Source organism: Saccostrea cucullata, unplaced genomic scaffold (genome assembly GCF_032062105.1).
Source record: "Saccostrea cucullata isolate Sc308-1 unplaced genomic scaffold, CSIRO_AGI_Scuc_v1 ctg2351, whole genome shotgun sequence".
In the NCBI taxonomy this organism is placed as follows: domain Eukaryota; kingdom Metazoa; phylum Mollusca; class Bivalvia; order Ostreida; family Ostreidae; genus Saccostrea; species Saccostrea cuccullata.
In genome coordinates this window covers 160381-180000 of record NW_026928083.1, presented here as the reverse complement: position 1 = coordinate 180000, position 19620 = coordinate 160381, and the positions used below count along the sequence as shown (strand labels likewise).

General features: G+C 31.9%; 1 protein-coding gene across 3 annotated transcripts in view; it reads left to right on the top strand.

Moving 5' to 3' along the window:
* The window catches only part of LOC134276337 (microphthalmia-associated transcription factor-like), a 26874-nt gene extending 7961 nt beyond the window's left edge, over nucleotides 1-18913 (top strand). The window contains exons 1-8 of one of the 3 annotated variants that reach the window (XM_062758599.1): nucleotides 4061-4184; nucleotides 4504-4723; nucleotides 7988-8233; nucleotides 10406-10513; nucleotides 13667-13847; nucleotides 14820-14895; nucleotides 16189-16336; nucleotides 16970-18910. In XM_062758599.1, the coding sequence (XP_062614583.1) occupies nucleotides 4123-4184; nucleotides 4504-4723; nucleotides 7988-8233; nucleotides 10406-10513; nucleotides 13667-13847; nucleotides 14820-14895; nucleotides 16189-16336; nucleotides 16970-17212 (1284 nt within the window). In that variant the 5' untranslated portion in view covers nucleotides 4061-4122 and the 3' untranslated portion in view covers nucleotides 17213-18910. Of the gene's footprint in view, nucleotides 1-4060; nucleotides 4185-4503; nucleotides 4724-7987; nucleotides 8234-10405; nucleotides 10514-13666; nucleotides 13848-14819; nucleotides 14896-16188; nucleotides 16337-16969 lie in introns of those variants that run through there. The other 2 variants (XM_062758597.1, XM_062758598.1) reach the window with 2 other exon arrangements.
* The last annotated feature ends 707 nt before the right edge of the window (nucleotides 18914-19620 follow it).

The window sequence follows — 19620 nt, the reverse complement described above, 5'->3', positions numbered from 1 at the left end:
ATAACTTGTCCTTGTGTGTTGAATACTTTTTTCTAGAAAAAAAAAATAACCAAAAAACCATGTGGTTCTCTAATCATGCTAATATACCTATGAAATTAATTTGATTAAAAGATCTGAAGTGAGAAGATTCACTTCAGTGAAACAAAGTTCTTGCTTACACATGTATCCTCGAGGAACCTATTTCGGTGGTATTAGCAAACTACGCGATAAAATAATCTTGACGGGAAAGATTAAAATAAAACAAATGTGACTATCCTCTGAAGGACTCTTTATTTAATCAAATTATTTCCATATTAGCTGATAAAAAAATCTATAATTTGTTTTTCTTGCGATTTCTTTTTTCCTTGTTGTTTACGTAAGCAGAACTGTTGAGGTACCTAAATCGGTGGTATGGTACTTCTCAAAAGTTTTTACCCTAATAACACGAACCACGGGCATAAATTTATTAACAACGAATATTAAATCGTATACTTGAACAAAGGGATAAATTACAATTCTATAAAAGTTTTATTTATTATTGTGACAGGGACATAAATAAATTTATCACCACATCTTATAACTTTTGTTGTGCAACAAAACTGCAAGTGGATCCAGTGGTTACAATTTTCGCAGTTACACTTAGCCCACTTCACAAAAACAACTTATTTATTTATTTTTTATTCATTTTTTGTATTTATTTATTTTACCAACATGAAACTATATAAACTTTTAATAGCTTTCTTTAGATTTCTGAACTAATTTCTATGTATTTGTTTACTAACAATTTACCAACAAGATTTATAAAAATATACCCCCGGTATCAAAAACATATAACAGACACTAACTTTTGGACATCCTCTGTATTTCTATTTAATTATGCTAGCCATATGACAGTCACGTGACATGAAAGCGCAGACGGTAAGCTGCGTCTACAGTATGTATTTCGATTAATTATTTCTTTTATATCTATATTTAGAAGTCAATAACATTTAGATATTTTTAGCATTAAGAAAATATGGTATTTTTTGTTGATATGACAATATCAGCCATTTACTTACACTTTCCTCTGGCATTTCGGTTTTTTTTTCACCGAGTCGTAAGCTTCCGTGTTTACAAACACTACGCAAAAATCGATGACGTCAGATCTCGCACGGTAAGAAAACGCGCGTGCCCAATGGGAAATACCACCGATTTAGGAACCCCACCGATTTAGGACCTTTGACGATACATTAATATCAGTAGGCCCTATATATAATTTGTACAATTTTACTCCAATGATTTATGACTGGGATATGATTTTTATCCATCTCTGGGATAGAAATGTCTGCATCACTGTGCATGTCATGCAGATATTTCTATCCCCCTGCCCTGAAAATTAAAATCTGCATCCAACCTTTTCTCTTAGAGAAGTGGACAGACTTTTGCGTTGGATGTAGGAAAAAGCATTTCCACTTCTTTAAATAGAATGCATCCAACTCCAAACCAATTTTTTGGTTTGTTTGTTTGTTGTTGTTTTTTTTCCCCATATCATATTTTACAAATTTATATACACTGTTAACAAGTAGAATAATAAAAATACAGCAGATGACATGTATTGTATGTAATATAATTTCTTTTGACAATTAATAGAATTAATTATTGGAATTCTAGAATCAAATTCTTGCAAATTAATTAATTTCTGAAAAGACATTAAAGGTACGTTTATTACAAAGAGAAAAAGCATATGCCATTTAAGGCATTTATCTATTTTAAAGTTCTTAAAACTCCCATGAAAATTAGGTTATAAATTGATTTCAAGTAATTACTTATATGTCTCTGCCAAAATAATGATTAATAAATAATATCATTAAATATAAAGTTAATCATTTACTGTCCCCGTATGTAAGAAACAGCACTGTGTACCTCAGTGATCAACACAAGCTCAAAAGGAGTAAATTCTTTCTTCTGACATTAATCCCACGATAGCTACATTTGGTGCATTAAATTAACTATTAACATGTTTAATGCTTAGATCTATATGATGAATGTGAAAGCTTCCAGACTTTTCTTGTGTTTGGATGATAAATGACTTGTCACAAAAAAAGCTGCATTTGCTGCACTCAAAACGTGATGTGTCTGCAAATGTCCCTTACCTGATGAAATATATCATTTAGCACTATATTTATTTTACCTTACGGTAATTACTTTAAAATGCATGGTTATAGCATGTAAATTGAAGGGTTGAAAGTTTGATGATTTTGTTAGATTAATTAAATAAAATAGTGAGTGGAAACTAAATTGTTGATGAGTGGAAACTAAATTGTTGATCTAGCAGTATTTAACAGTGCAATTGCTCTTATTTAAAGGGCTGGGTGGCCGTGACCATTTTTAGACTATTTTGATCTCCTTTTAGAAGAAGAGCTCCATAATATAAAGATATACAAAAATGATCAAATTTTAAAACTAATATGTATGAGATTTTTCTTTATCAAATGGTAGTTGACAGTTAAAGATATCATATCTAAAAGTTTAAGTTATACCTGGTGGTTAATTTGTTGACCCCCCAGCCTCCTTAAACATAAAAGTGAAAGTTGACAAGCGAAAACTTTGATGATTATTAGAAATTAGTCAATGTCATCAATGTTTCAAGGTTGGCAAAGTTGCCACTTTTACAGTAATGAAATTACTAATACCAGGTACTCAATGTTAAAGAAAATTATCCTAATTCCTGATACATGTATTTCATTGTCTCGAGTCATGGTCAAGAGTCTGGATATTGCTCTTTCTAGAGGGGTTTGTGACAATGCCTATTTAAGACATATTGTAAGGGAGCATTCCTGTCTGACATTATATAGAAATATTCCTGTCTGACATTATATGGGAGTATACATATCAGACATTGTATGGGAATATTCCTGCCTGACATTATATGGGAATATTCCTGTTTGGCATTATATGGGAATATTCCTGTCTGACATTATATGGGAGTATGTATACATATCAGACATTATATGGGAGTATTCCAGACAGACATTGTATGGAAGTATTTCTGTCTGACATCATATGGGAGTCCTTGTGTCTGATATTATATGAGGAGTATTCCTATCTCACATTATATGAGGAGTATTCCTGTCTGACATTGTGTGAGGAGTATTTGTGTCTGAGTCAGATATTGCATAGGAATATTCCTGTCTGACATTACATAGGAGTATTTGTGTCTGACATTGTAAGGTAGTATTTGCATCTGAATCAGATATTGTATGAGGAATATTCCTGTCTGACATTGGGAGTATTCCAGACAGACATTGTATGAGGAATATTCCTGTCTGACATTGGGAGTATTCCAGAAGACATTGTATGAGGAATATTCCTGTCTGACATTGGGAGTATTCCTGTCTGACATTGGGAGTATTCCTGTCTGACATTGGGAGTATTCTTGTTTGAAGTTTTTCTCAGTCATAATGAGGTTTGACTGCATAAGCTAATGGATTCTCTGGTCAGGACGGTGTTTTGTCAGTGATTTGCGTTGTACAAAATGAAAAAAAAAAAATCAAAAGAATATAAGTACGATCCACCTACGAATATCTTGTGATTCAAAGTATAATTGACTCTAGTTATCTATGATATACGCACTGATGAAAGTGCATGTAAAAACCTCTTTGATGATTCAGTATAATTTCACTCTCATTTAACCTAAATTTCTGACGCGTTTCGGAAGTACTTGTGTATAAATAGGACCTTCAGTGAAGTGCTATTGTTTTGATATAGCGGCTGATGTTCTGTTTTTTTACGGCTATGCAATCATGCATATTCATAGTAGATCCTGAGGTCATGACCCGTTCATGTATTTTTGAATTGATTACATGTTCAAGTTAATTTTGTATATCCTGTTTTAATATGTATACATTTACATATGACATTATATTTCAAAATAAATACACCTCCGTTTGAAAACATTTTTGGGGGGGGATTTGACAGATATTATTTATAGATTCTGAAGATCACATTTTAAACACGAGATGACCAGGTCATACTCTTTGGCTTAATTATATAAAGATAAGAAATTGAAGTAATTCAGAAGCAGTTTTTTTTCCATGTGTCATAAAGTAGAACCCAAACACAACTTGGATAAATTTTTATAAGTGATAATAATATCAGAAAAGGATGATGGATATGTTAGCATTTTACGCAAGTTACCGATACAGAACTGAGTGTTCTATGGAAAGGTAGAAAAGTCTGTTTAGTGATTGTATAATCTTATATAATTTTTCTTTGAAAAATATTTACGAAGATCAATTTCCTTTATTAAATGTCAACAGACAATGTCCTCTGTAGTGATGACTTTATCATTCTATAAATGTCAGGGATTTGTCGAGGTTCGCACAGACAAACTTTAACTTTGGAATTAATCTGTCTGGAATTTTTTTGTCATGCTGCATTCATCAATGTTCATGTATGCATTAAAAATAAAATAAATATTTATAAATTTTTGAATTTTATTTTTCCTGCTAACTAGATATAATATTGTCGGTTTTATTTTTTCAGTCCGAACATGACAAAACTTGACGTTCCGCGAGGAAACCTTCGCGCCAACCTCCGGCTGCAGTTGATGAAGCTTCAGGCCGCACAGGAAGACCAGAAGAAGGAAGCGATGACATACTCATCCCAGTCATATAAACCTGTCGCCCAGTCCCAGCCCCAGACCATACAGATCCCCGCGGCCACTGCCCACAACGACACACAGGTCCCCTCCAGTATACTCACGGTAAGTGGTATAAACCGGTCACCCAGCCCTAGACCATACAGATCCCCCGCCTACACACACACACACAGAGATCCCCTACAGTATACTCAGGGTAAGTCCTATAAACTGGTCACTGGGATATTTTCCTTCTGTTTTATTTTTGTCCCTTTCAGCATTCCCACAGTTGGGCAAAACTTATGTGCGAGCGAGCGAAAGCTTCTATATTTTGTTTGTTTGATTGTTTATTTTTAATCGCAAAATAAGCTCAAAGATGTGTTTTTACATACTTTTATGTACTGATAGGATTTTGTGATGAAAAAAATATTTCAACTATAACATTTACCGTAGGGTAAATATTGAATCTTCTCTGAAAGTAACCTTAATACATATATATTACATGTACTTTATTAGAATTAGAAAAATAAATTTAGCAAGGATTTAAATTTGAAAAGACAGGTACATTGATCAAAAAAGGTTTAAATAACATTATAATCTTACATGTTACATGGTTTTACTATTTGACAATTTATGGGTATATAAAGTAACAATATACTAGGAAATTTTTCTTTATTTAATTTTTTTACATTGTTCAGAGATACAGCAATAAAATCTTATTACATGTAAATAAATAAATTTTATATTGTGGAAGCAAATAGAAAAAAAAATTAATTTTTGGGCTCCTTTATAATATTTATTTTCCACATGAAATTTTTAAAAGGCCTTTTGAAAATGTAATTTGATCCTTTTAGAGAGCTTGAGAAACTGCAGTGCAAGCTAGGCCACAAGTTCTTATGGACAATCCCCCACCCCCTTCCAGTTTAAACCTTGGGACTGAATTGTTGGATGTTGGACATTTCTTCACACATCAGATAATTATTTACCATGGGCAAAATAATCAGTACATACAAAAAATACATGTATTTTACAATATGTCCTGCCCACACTCCGCAGGTACCTGTGTGCAGGGTACTGCAGCGCACGACTATTTGATCCAGGGAATGTTTATCTCTTTATTAAATATTGAAGATTGACATTGCAGTAGTTTGTGGTAAAATTCAAACAGAGATTAAGATAGTCCACACACCAGCCTCTGTTTACAATAATACCGTGTACGACAGATACTGTGTACAAACAGTACAGCGGCTTGTGTTTACTAGGCTGGGACTCAGATAACCCAGTTCTCCGTGCAACGTTCACGTAATATTGTGTGTATATGTAGGTGTAATTATGGGTGCAATAGGGTAGTCTGGTGTTATCTATTATAATAAAATTTCTATTTCAAATATACATGTACATGATAAAATGTATGGAAATGTACAATTTACATGCTTTGAAATATATTTCTTTACAAGATGTAGAACTTCTATTTCATGAATTTTATAAAATATGGAATGTACATGATTTAAAGAAAAAAAATTATTTAAATTAAAAAAAATCTTTAAAATTTTCATTTTGTTTGTAAGATATGGAAATGCACATGAATTGAAAAAAAAAAATCAAAATATCTAGTCATGTACATGTAGTTTTCCTGAGACAGTAGTTGGTCAGCATCATAGTGGTAGGGAATTTATTGTATTCTCTAAATACCTGTCAACACCAGGCACATTGGACAAGATCAAACTAGCATAACTGAAATCGTAAACCTCAACCTGCATTGAAGCACAGGAATATCAGTTGTTTACAATGTCCACCTTTGAACTTTGAGATAAATAATCACAACATTCTGATCATTGTCGAAGGCAACATTTGTTACAACATGGTGAAATTATAGGTTCATTTAAGTCCGAGCCATGAAGGAAGTTCCAAAACATTTTTTGTCATGAAAATAATTAAGGTAAATATTATAAGGAAAAAAAACATAATTTTACACGTGCAGATATGTATTAATAATTTCCAAGATCCTCAATTGTAAATATTTTATTTTAGAAAGTTATACGTCATAGTGAACAATAAATTAGTTAGCACTTTCTTTTTGATAAACAACTGAAATCTATTTGATTTGCTTTAATTTATTAATATATAATTTTGATCACGTTTCCTATTTTAATACATGTTTTGAAATTGGTTTTTAGTCTAGACTATATTCAATTAAATGCATATATTTATTCATAATTTGTAATTTTCAGAGAGAAATTTTATAAATAAATTGTTTCCATTATTAATTGTTTATTGAAATGTAAGTGTTGTTATAACTGTAGTTATTAGTTCAGTTAATGAACAGAATTTCTCAATTGGTTAAGATGTCCTTTGCTTTATTTCCTGATTTTGTTTTGCTTTCTATTGGGAAAAGGTGGGGGGGGGCTGTCAGTGCATGGGTTCTTGATTTAATGTTAAATGCATGTACATGACGGATTACAGCTTCTAAGAGTTTACACAAATTTTTCAGTTTTTGGCAGTTTCCCTGTGTATATCATATAATGTAGCTACTCAATCCCTCAAGGTCAGCCCCACCCCCTCCGAAGTTGAAGGTCATACGTCCGCACTTGGATGCAGGAGGTTTATTGGTTAATGTCAGATGGACAAAATTATTTTGTATAAATAAGTTATCTCTCTAATCTTTGTCTAAGTCTAATTACTCTTATCACTTAGTTATCAGTGAAGTGTTGATTTTGTTTTCAATTTTATTTTTACTTAGAAATATTTATATTCATCTCTGCAGATTTGAAAGGTTTTATGCATTTATATACAAATTCTAAATCTATTCAATTTTATAATCCAATCAAAACAGCAGAATTTTTAAAAGATCTTTAAGAATTAAGTGTAACAATAACATTAAATAGGATTCATTAATGAAAACATACATTATTATTACATAGAGCAGGAAACTAGCACTGATGGGGTATTATATCATGGGTTATTTTCGGTAATTGGTGGCAATGTACGAGAAGTTGTGGGACCTCTCACAATGACCTTACCCTGTCAACGACCTAAAACTAATTGGTCAAATCCACAGACTATCTACAATCCATAGTCCTTTTTAAAAAAAACAAACTCTGAAATGTGTACATTTTTAATATTACGGAAGAAATGGAAGGTATGCTGTAACCCACTGGTTTCGATTGTGTGTGTGTTTTTATTATATAATATATTATCTAAGTACTGATGTTTAACAGTGCTTGAAAAATTTTTCCTGTTTATTCTTCTTAACAGGAAGGGGATACAAGAATTAAAACTTGAATTACTTGTCAGTGATGGTCGAGGAAAGAAATTACAGTCCGTTTTCATTGTATCAGTTAATTATGGGAGAGTTAAGCAGACGTACATGTATACTTCTTCTATCTGCAGGTCAAAACACCACTTCAAAACCCAACACAGTTCCACGTCAGTGAAAACCAGAAACGACAAATTCATCTCTTCCTTCACAACACGGGCAAGGTCAGCACAGCCCAGTCTATGCCCGCTCTCACCACCCAGATGCCCGCAGCTAACATGCCCACCACGGTCAGTGGGAGCGCGCCCGCTGTGGACCCAGACAGCCCACTCTCTATGGGCTTCAGTAGCGCCACCAACAGCGTCTCCGATTTTAATGAGGTAAGTCAGGAGTTATCACCCTTGATCATTGTACAGTGAAGACTGTCTAACCCAACACTTGTGTTATCCATTACACTGTAAATTCCGACGTTAAGTTTCTTTCCCGTTTGACTATTTTTATTGTTTTGTACACTTTACAATCTGGCACACCATCTATTTCACAAAATTCGTCTCCCATTGTATGTCGGATCAGGCAGGTTTCACTGCATGTATACTGTTTAGTTTGTGGTTTTATTCATCTAAGTAAGTTTTTGTTGTTCTGAAACCTTCAACCCCAGTCAAATTCATTAGGGATTCGGTCATAAAATTTATGTTAATTTTTACTTGGCTAATGTACTCATTAGACTTGAGGATATGATGTATACCTTTAAAGTGAATGTTCAGAACAATCTTTTAATGGCTTATATGAAACTCCTCACATATTTATATAATTGTTTATATTTTTTCCAAAAAAAACCCCAATTAATTGTTTTAGGTTTATAAAATAGATGTTCAAAAAAGTTGTTTTTAAATTTTATATTTATATTCAATGGCGGGACGGTTTTGAACTAGCAAACTATAAGTAATTGCTGCACCAAATCACAATGAAATCCTTCTAAAGACGTGTACGTCATGTACTTATAAATGTAATACATTTGATACTCTTCATTTTAACAATTAAAAATCTAAATAAAGAATTTAGTTAAATACAGTAACAATGAACATGAGTATGGTCCTTGAAAACAACTTATTATTATCTATATAAAATTCTTATCAAAAATAAAACTATAAGTGCATACATGCAAACTGCTGCTAAAATCAATTAAAAATGAACTAATCAAATCCTAACTTCCTTTATTGATACACACTGGTATCCCAGAATAAGCTTAACTTCCTGTATTGAGGTCTAGACAAATATGGTCATTTAACACTGATTGGTGAATTATAGTTTGTGGTTATTCAGTTGTCAAATGTAATATTTTATAAAAATTCTCATTTTTTCATACACACAAGTTTCCTTATGTAAACGTAATGCAACTCAGCTTAAATATAATAGTACATGAAATTCATCTTTTCTTTTTTTTATAACTAAAATGAATTATTTGGTTTATAAATCCTAATGTACATATGTACTAGTATAACACATATCAAACCCAACAATATAATACCACGGTGTTACAAGTCTTAATCCAAATTCAGTCAAAATATGTAAGGGGGGGGGGGGTGTTTAAAAGGAGAGGGGCTTTTGAATGTTTATACTTTTGATGAAACAGGAAGATAAACAAAAAAATTTGTTATGCATGATCTTGCTAATAATTTCTTAATTAAGAAATTATAAAAAATTGAATTTCCTTGAACATACATTACTGGATTATGATTACGAAATCAGCATTCTTCTAGGCATTTAGATCCAACTACATGTATTAGCATATGATTTGAACTGAAAGAAAATAAATATATGTTTAAAAATATATAGGCCTTTCTTTTTTCTAAAGTAGATGATTTATAAATTTAAATGTATCAAATAAATTCATATATTGCTTAGTATAAGTTGCACTATTTAAATACTTTGATAACATTATACATGTTATAAGTAGACTATTTTAAGACTCCATGAAATACTTAACATTTTTTTTAAATTTTCATAAAAATCCAAATTAAAAATGGCCACACATCATATTCTATAATTAATCCATTACTTTTTTTGCTCATAAATAAAGACGTAAAAGTAAAGCTGATTTACTAGATATACTTTACATTTAATTATTTCCGATGAATCGTCAATCTCCTTTGTTTTATAAGTTATAATCATTATAACCACTTGACAACATCCTTGTACATGAAATACCCATGCCCCTTTATACTCAGAGGTGTGATAATGAGTTAGTCTAATAGATGATTCTGGTTAGGTATAATAATGAGTTGGTCCTGATGATTGATACTATCAATAATTCTTGTAAGGTTTGATAAATACAGTTGAACTTCAGTAACCCTTACTCTGATATCTCAATTACCATGGATATATCAAAGTGATATGGAATTCCCAACCACTTATACTTTAAGTGTATTTTACAATATCTCGAATCCTAAGATATCTTTTAAGTTTTTTCTCAGCCCCATCAGGTTTGAGATAAGAAAGTTTGACTGTACTTAGTCCTTTCATTGATATCCTCATTTTTTTTTCTTTATCAGGTGGACAACCTCCTGAATGATCTCATCAGCCTGGAATCTGTGGATCCTAATGTGGACCAGGACCTAAATCTCCTGGACATGTCCTCTCTCAACCAAATGTCCTCAACGGTAAGTTATCTACACAGCTAGAACCTAGTAATTACCAAAGATCTACCACCATGACCACAAAAATCTATCTATCACAAAAAGTTATGTATTACATGTATTAGAACATTTCTGGATATGATCCTCAACCAGTTATTCCACAGAATGAAGCTTTCAGTATTACTCCAAATAGTACATTGTCATATAAGCAGTGTTTTCAATAAGATTTTGAATAGAAGGAAAAAGAGATGGAATAGCCTCAACAGAGCAAATTCAGCATTTTTGACTCACTTTTCTTACCTCTCTGGCCATAAAACTTTTACTACTCACATTCCTGTCACTATCGATTATCAAATTTTAACCTAAAAAGTATATGTAATCATCAAAGGTCTACCAAAAAGTTATCTCTTAGAACCTTTTTCACATAAATTGGTCAGGACTTTTATTCAAAATAAAAAAAAAAAAATTATTTAGCTAAAAATTTAAGATTTTTTAAACACTTGGTGATGTACTTGAAATATTTTGCAATCAATAAAATAACTTTAAATTGATTTATTTTTTGACATTTTGTACAGATTGTCAGAACAAAATAATTAAGAAAATGGAATTTGATACAAAACACTAGTACTTTAAAACCTTCCCAAATGTGAAAACGATACCTTACACGAATAGTTCCTCAATTCTTCAAAATGTTACGGTTTATATAATCTTTTACATATCAAATTCTGTATTTCATTGTTTTAATAATTTATGAATAATTTATTTGTCACTCATCTCTCTCCATATAAGTTTAACCACAACGAGGTATTATGTGATTTAAATGGACGGGTTTGTTGCGTAAATTTTTTCAGAAAAGTTCATATAGAATGGGTTCAGATAATTTTTGGACAAATGTCCATGACATTTCCATCATTTAACCGAAATAATCTAGTTTAGAACAATTTTCCACTAAATATGCTTAACTGTCATGTTTAGTTTGTAAATTTTTAGAAAAATATAACTTTTGTGAATTTTGAAAATTGAGAAACATTTTGTCCATCACTATCCTAATATACATGAATATTTGCAAAAGAAAATTATAAAACACAAACAAATCTTTTCGGAAGTATGTGTTACAGCAGCAGCACGTTTCTCCACGCGCTCAAATATTCGTTGTCCGCGACGCCATTACATGACACTATCGCTAATCAAACTTCCTCGCTCTAAAGGGAAGTAATTTATTGGCAAAATCCTAGCTCTTTCACAAATTTGAAGGCTCTTTTCAATGAAAATTTAACTTGACCACTTGTTAAAAATTTATTAGGCTGGTTCAGATTGTTTAGCAAAGTATTCCACCAGTTGTTATTATATGCTTGCACAAATTCACAACAGTAAGCCATATGATCATTTTAAAATTTGAAGGCTCTTGTAGTAAAGTACTGAAAAGCAATCCATAAATTTTGTTTTTACACAATCATGAATTTATCAAAGTTTTAAGTGTTAATGCTTGAACTTGATTTTTGTATTGTGCACGCAACTCCTCTGACATAAAAAATGGACAATCATAATTCTGATTTTACAGCTGGCATTGTGTTTTCTGTACTTCTTGAGATAATGCTAATAAGGCCTTTCATTGTTAATTTAAAGTACATGCATTAATTATTCAATATTTGTCCTTGTTCAATGAAACAAACAAGAACAGCAGGTAAACAAACTTTTCCACAATCATTTAATTACCCTCCCCCAAACAATATCCCTATTTGTCGACTCTTGACGTATATCGTCCCCTCTTTCCTGACCTTCCAGAAAATCTAAATCCTCCATTAATTAGTCTGCGTTTTCTCCAATGAGGTCATCTGTGGCTTATGCTCCCCGACATTTGAACTTCGTTGTGAGGGGGATGTGGTAGAAATATTGGCTTAACGGGCCAGAGGTTTTAGAGACCCACTTCACACCCTTAGCTTAGCCACACTTAGACTCTTCAGACATACTTCTGTGTTTCTGTGTTCTATTTTTTTCCCCCAAGAGGATATCTATACTGAAGGATCTTGAGTCACTAAGACAAGTGTGATAATTAGTTACGATTTTATTTCTATTTCCCCGCTCATTGTGTTTTTACTGTCACTTTCACTTTATCCTTTGCGACACTTGTCACCAGCCATGAACTCGATCATGTGGCATGAGGTGCTTTTTTTCGATAAGATGCAGGTATGTTAAGATAACGTATAATGTATTATAGGATGTGTACTTGGATCATTTATTTGGAATAGTCAAAGCTGCCTCATGTGATATTGTGTTTAGAGAATATTGGTAAAGCAATCTCAACATTTGACAGTTGTTAACTTTTACCTTTTCCTGAGTCTTGCATGAATGACTCTAGGACCCAGGGTCATTATTCATAGCCTGGACTTCACTATTTATTTATAATTCCGAGGATTATCAAGGTTTTTTCTCAAGGTCATTACTCTTTTTACACTAAGGGTTGTGTGAACTATGGTTTATGGCCATGTGAAATCATGTGACACTCTACAAATTCTAGAGATCTATACCTGTGTTTCAAGCATGTTCTATTAATATCAGCTGATTCTACTTAATTTAGATAAATATTTTTGGAAAGGTAGTCTTATCTTGTAAAATAGTTTCGGAGTATGCATCATGAGGATTTATAAAGTTATATATAAGGTAGATCAATTTTCTTTTTCTAGATCCAAAAATTTCTCTGACATGTATAATTATGCTAACTGGTAGATGATGATAAAGATAAGAGGCTAATTTTCTTTAATATTAGTACAGATGTACTAAATATAGCTTTGCTTAATAAATCTGGTAAGACTGTTTATAGCTGCAGCATATATTTTAAAAATATTTTAGGCTTCTCACTTAAAGTTAAAAAATAAGTTTTTGCATATAGTTTTCTGGATTTTGAGTACAGAGCCTTCCCATTTCACAAAGTTAGTTATGTTTGTGGATGATTGATCATGCAGGGAATGCTTTTTCTACCTATATTCTACCCATGGACAAAAAAACTTATATTCTAGCTTCCCAATTTAATACCCTTCAAATATGAAATGTCTTTTAATTGTCTTACTTTTGAAAAGGGTATGTGAGTGGCTAAATATCAATTTATATAATGTATTACTCCACAATCATACATTTCAATATTTTATGATTAAAAATTTATTTTTTAAATTTTTTTAGCTGCCTCATTCCAACAATATCTTGGGACTTTACAATGAATCTTCAAACGACCCAGAGAGTAGTAACACAGCAAGCTCCTGTCCCGCTAAATTCACCAACATCCCCATGCCTGAGTTCCTCTCAGAGGAGGAGCAGAGAATGTGGGCGAAAGACAGACAGAAAAAGGACAACCATAACATGAGTAAGTGGTGGATCCATATAAAAATAGGGAGTGGGGGGTGTTGAGTCTTCAGTGGTGGATCCAGTAAGAATTGGGAGTGGGATATATAATTATAGGATAAAAAATTTATTAATGTCATTAGCATCATTTTGGTACCAAACACTGAGGTCATAAGACTCTCATCAAGTTATTACCTAATATGAAATAATAATTTTCAGTCCCCAATTTTTTTTCTATAAAAATGAAGTGCTCTTAAGTTCATATTGAAGCACTCTCGAGGTTTCAGTATCAGACAAATTGTATCTATTTTGCACTGCACAGATTCCCAAACATAAAGTGTATTGAATTATTGGAGGAAGACAGCATTCAGCACCTCTAAGTTTAGCTATGTACTTTGTCAACTGCCCCCTATTATCTCGCTTCACTTTGATCATGTTGATGTGAAGTACCAGGCAAGCTTGTCGTCAAATATGTTTTTGATCTGGTTTTAAGTGGATTATTTTACTTCAGCCACAAATTTATGGAAAATAAAGTGGTATTCAGATAAAAATGATGTATAAAGAGGTTTTTGTTCCTGGTATAAAGCCCAATATCAGAGTGTGTGCAATAATTATTGGTGTTTTATACCCAATTTTTAAAAAAACAAGGATAAACCTTTACCTACAAATTTAATAGTGCATTGCTATCATTTTCCCCAGATACAATTTCATAAATTATGTTTAGTTTACCTGGTCAGTGAAAAATTCATACTTCCTGAAATTTTATTGTGTGTGCTTTAATTTACATTTTGTGGTTTTAAAATGAAAGTACCTGAATATATTATCTTACTTTGCTATATCTACATTAAGCTACATTTATTACTATACATAATAATTATTACAATGACATAAATCCTATTAGTATAGATTGAAGTTTTTTACTTTTAGAAGTTTGAAAATGAATCAACAAATTAATAACCACTGACTTATCCTGTTTCTATTTCTCCTTTTACAGTTGAGAGAAGAAGAAGATTCAATATTAATGACAGAATCAAAGAATTAGGGACCCTCCTCCCAAAATCCACAGACCCGTAAGTTTTTTGGTATAATTTTGATTTTTTTAGTGTTTAATTTCACAAATTCATATTTGTCTTCAAGCATTTGTGTTATAGAGCTATTTTCTATGCACTGGGTATACAGTCATATTCAAAAGACAAATCTAGCTACACATAAACATTAAACTCAGTGCTAAAACAAGGATGGAAATATGATTTCTATTCAGTACACCCTAATTATTGTTAACATATATTGTAACAATAACTCAAGAATGAGAAAAACAACAATAACAAAGTCCAGAAATAAACATAGCAGCTGATGTCACCATGTGACCTCTGGTAACCAGGTCAACATCTGTTGCCATGGCATCTCTGATCAGCTGATCTGTACTTTATTTACATCTTTATTTATATAACTATGAAACTTATTAAGTGTTTGGCATGAATCAGCAATGTTACAGAGTTTCGTTAATGTCACAAAACAATGTGTTACCAGAGGGTGACTCACATATGAAATAAATTGTTGTACGTATATGGATATTTATTACTTTTTTAATGTCCGATAGTGTAATTGTTCAAAGGTTGAAATTGCTCTTTATGGCATATGTAAAGTAAAGTGTTTATAGTTGTATCCAAGTATATTTATAAAATATATATAAGTCCTACTTGAATACAAATGTAACACGTTAAAAATGAACATCTTAAATAATTCATCTCCAAGTTATACCAGTACAAGGGGTACTGGTGCACTTTAAGTGTAATCTTCATTAAAGTGCAGAACTATTTAATCTAATTTTCCCTTAAGCTTTGTGTTGCTGGGATGAAAACAATATTGACCTGTCCAATAACACAAGTGTATAATGTAATTCTTAAGACTACAGTCTCTGCTCTTAATCATAAATGAGGATAATTACAGAAACTGTACTGTCAACATAGAAATCAAATATTTGTCTGATATCAGAATTGTTAAATTTTTCTATAACATCATAATTAGTGCTACTTTTTATTCACAAGAACTTTATTTTACCATAAGTACCGGTACAACTTTCACAAGTTATTTAGAGACCATCTGCTAACAGAAAATTATTCTTGCATAAGATCTTTTTTCATAAAGATCGACAGTCAAAATTCTTAACATTTTGTTTAAGTTTTAAATATCAAAAGTGCATTTAGCGAAATTAAGGTGCCAAAAAATTTCAAATTAGTAATCTACAGCATAAAATGATAGTTAAGCCTATAATAAGATATTTAGAATTTATAAAGATTTTATCCACTACAGAATGAAGGCAATATTACTATAATGAAAAAAAAACCTTTTGTATTTTATAGAGATATGCGACAAAACAAAGGCACAATCCTAAAGGCTTCAGTAGACTACATCAGGAGGTTAAAGAGAGACCAGGACAAGATGAAGACACTAGAAGTCAGACAGAGACAACTGGAGATGAACAACAGAAAAATGCTCCTCAGAATGCAGGTACTGTAAAGCTATGATCCTCATAGGGTCATTTTGACGTTTGAAAAAATATTGATTTGTAGAGATAGTTGTTTCTATATATGTATACTGTGAAATCACAAATTTTAGTGGGGGGTTAATTTTTGTTGTTTTCGAGGTACTATGAGACCCACAAATTGATGACCACCACGAAATGTAAAATGTTACATACAAAAGTACTCATTTAATCTTGATCCACGAAATCAAATTCCCACGAACCAAGAGATTTTCCTCAAACCACAAAAATTCGACCCCACAAAAATATGTGATTTTACAGTATCTGGTTTTGAGTGAATAAAGAATTGAATTGATTGATTTTTTGTGGTTATAAGGAAGGGTAGGACTATTTTTTTTTTAAATTTCAACTTTTCTTGGAGAATTTAATTCTTGGTTTCTTTATGCCAAAAGCAAAGAAAACGATGAAAAATTAACAAAAACACCACAAAAAAATGAGTGCTTTCCCAGTAATTAGGCTAGTATACTGATAAGAAAAATCAAAGGCATTCTTGCAAAATAAAAACTTAAATAGAATCGTCATGTAACTGACTATACTTATATTTATGTTGGCTTTATTGATACAGTTTGTTCATTGTTTTTATACTTCTTTTCCTTCAGCAAATGGAGTTGTTGATGAAAGCTCAGGGTATGCAGACTGGTCTAGACACAGAGATAGAACAGCTGACCCTATCCCAGCAGCCGGTCACGTTCCAGGCACCTAAATTCCAGCCCGATCTTGCGGGACTCACCAATAACATGGACGTTTTCATGGACGACAGTTCCCCCGTGAACGCTGACCCCATGCTCTCATCAGAGCCAGTCAGTCCAAGTAACCTTGACGATTCGTCAGACATGTTATGAAATAATACTCAAATGATGTCAGGATGTGTCATGTGACCTCACTCGGCAAACTCTGCCCGACAGAAGACTCTCGGCCCAAGATATTGAGTATCTGTGTGGCAGGAAGGCTTATTTCCTGAAATGTCTGCAGACTTATAGCAGTTCCCAGAGCAGGGATGATCAGGATGGACTTTGTTGATGTTTTTCGATGAGGATGGCAAAGTTCTTCATTTGTGATCAAAGTTTCTATCAAAAAGTGCAATTCCCTTTTATCCTTCTTTAATATATCGGGATGGATATTAAATTTTTGTGATTGTTTTCTTTTTTGAGCCCTCACCCCCACCCATACCCACATACAGCCCCATCTAAAATGTCTCTTGAGCCCCCCTCCCCCATCTCCACCCCATTGTCTTACTGCCAGAGTAATTCAATACAGGAGATGGAGTCAAACGTTGTAAATAAATACATATATTCTCGTTTTACCTTATTAAAGTGCTGACAGAATGTTATCAAATGACATGGTAAAATCATGTTTTATTTTGCCTTATTATGTTATAAAATGGGTGTTTGTGTCGATGACATGAAAGTATTCATAAGAAAATGTAGACTTGGCTGGACCATTTTAAAGAACAAAATACATGTACGCACATGAATTCACTTAGTTTTAATTTTTTTTATTTAAACATGATAAATACTGAAAATGTATGTATCCAAATGGAAAAACAGATTAACTGTTCTATTTTTATCTTGATGGTGCTATATTTTGTACATACATGCAATTGTTTGAGATTGAATGTTGATGAAAAATTGTTTGAAAGTAAATGTGAAATGTTGTTTGAGGCATACCAGGTAGTGTTTGTTAATCAGTGTACAGTTCTCTTTACTCATGTCATCATGGTTTGTTGTTAATAACATTTTCTTCTATATAATGTGTGCAGCATAATGCACAACAGTGAAAAAAATGCTTAATTATTAATTCTTGAACTTAAAATTAATTCACAAAATACAATGCACATGCTTTAAAAATTGTGAAACCTCTGTAAAAAGTTATCGTTGGATATATAAAGAATGATAAAAAATTGTTAAAAAATGTAATATAAAAAATTTGATTTCAAAGTTATTGTAAGACAAAATAAAATATCATCCCTAAATGAATTTTTAGTGAATCTGTCAGTAAGTGAAATAGTAGAACTTTCAGTAATGATGTCTTTATGAATTGAAAATTTTGCCCTAGGGATTATTGTTAGATTTTAAGCAATTCAGTTAAAATAAAAACATTTCTGTGTAATGCATTTTAAATATGTTTTGCAAGTTGAAATAAAAATTATTTCAACATACTTCACACATGAGAAGCACTGGATGCATGTTTCTTGAATGCAATATGGATATATGCATGTACATTAAAAGGTTGTTGAAAATATGTAGTTGAGATATTTGGGTTTTGAGTGAACATATTGTAAATACTATTGTTTTTAATCTTTATTTTATAAATGATATTTTAGCACAGGAAAATGATTTTACTGTATAAATTGATATGTATTTGACTTAAAAATTCCGATTGCATGTATGCGATCAAGAAACACATGCAGACTCTTAAATACATTTCCTTTTGTTGGAGAGAAATGTTTACATGTTTGTATTTTGTTACTGTGTATACTTTATTTCAATTAAGAAAGAATACAAGTTTTGTTTTAACTCATTAGCATTATTCTTATTCTGAAGAAAAGTTTTATGAAAAATAAATATAGACAAATAAAGTAAAATCTGTTTTTGTAGGAGAGGGAGAGAGAGAGAGATTATTGAGTGGAGATTGGCTTTCAGTGCCCATGAATCAAGATTGGAGATGTGCTGTAATACTGAATATAAATTGATTCATAGTGTCGACAATGCCATTTTTTAAAAATTTATTTTAACAAAAAAGACAGTTTATTATTTTTCTGTCTTGGAGAGGGCGATTTAATAAAAAAGGGCAGTCAATTATTTTGTGTCTTTCTGAGTACATATAAAAAACTTATCTTTAACTATTTACTGATGTGAAGAATCTTGAATATCTCTTCTGAAAATAAAATATGAGTTGAGTGGCTTGAAATTTGACTGTGCAACTCCGGAGAAAGGCAGTAGTTTAAGATTTATCAAAATACCAGTACAAGGACTGCTCAATAAATAATGTCCTCGGTGCTCGGAGGGAAACAAAACTAGGGGTACTTTGAGCAAATAAGAGGTGCATGTTGGCAATGTGTAATAAAGATTCTGTGAAAGTTTCATCAAATTTCTTTCAGTGGTATGAGAGAAGTTGCGGATAAGAGATGCATGGGTACACCAAAGTGTACCAGACGGACGGACATATCGATTATTATATACCCTCCCACTTTTCAAGTGAGGGGGGTATTAAAAACCCTTATCAATGATTTAGTCTAAATGATTTCACT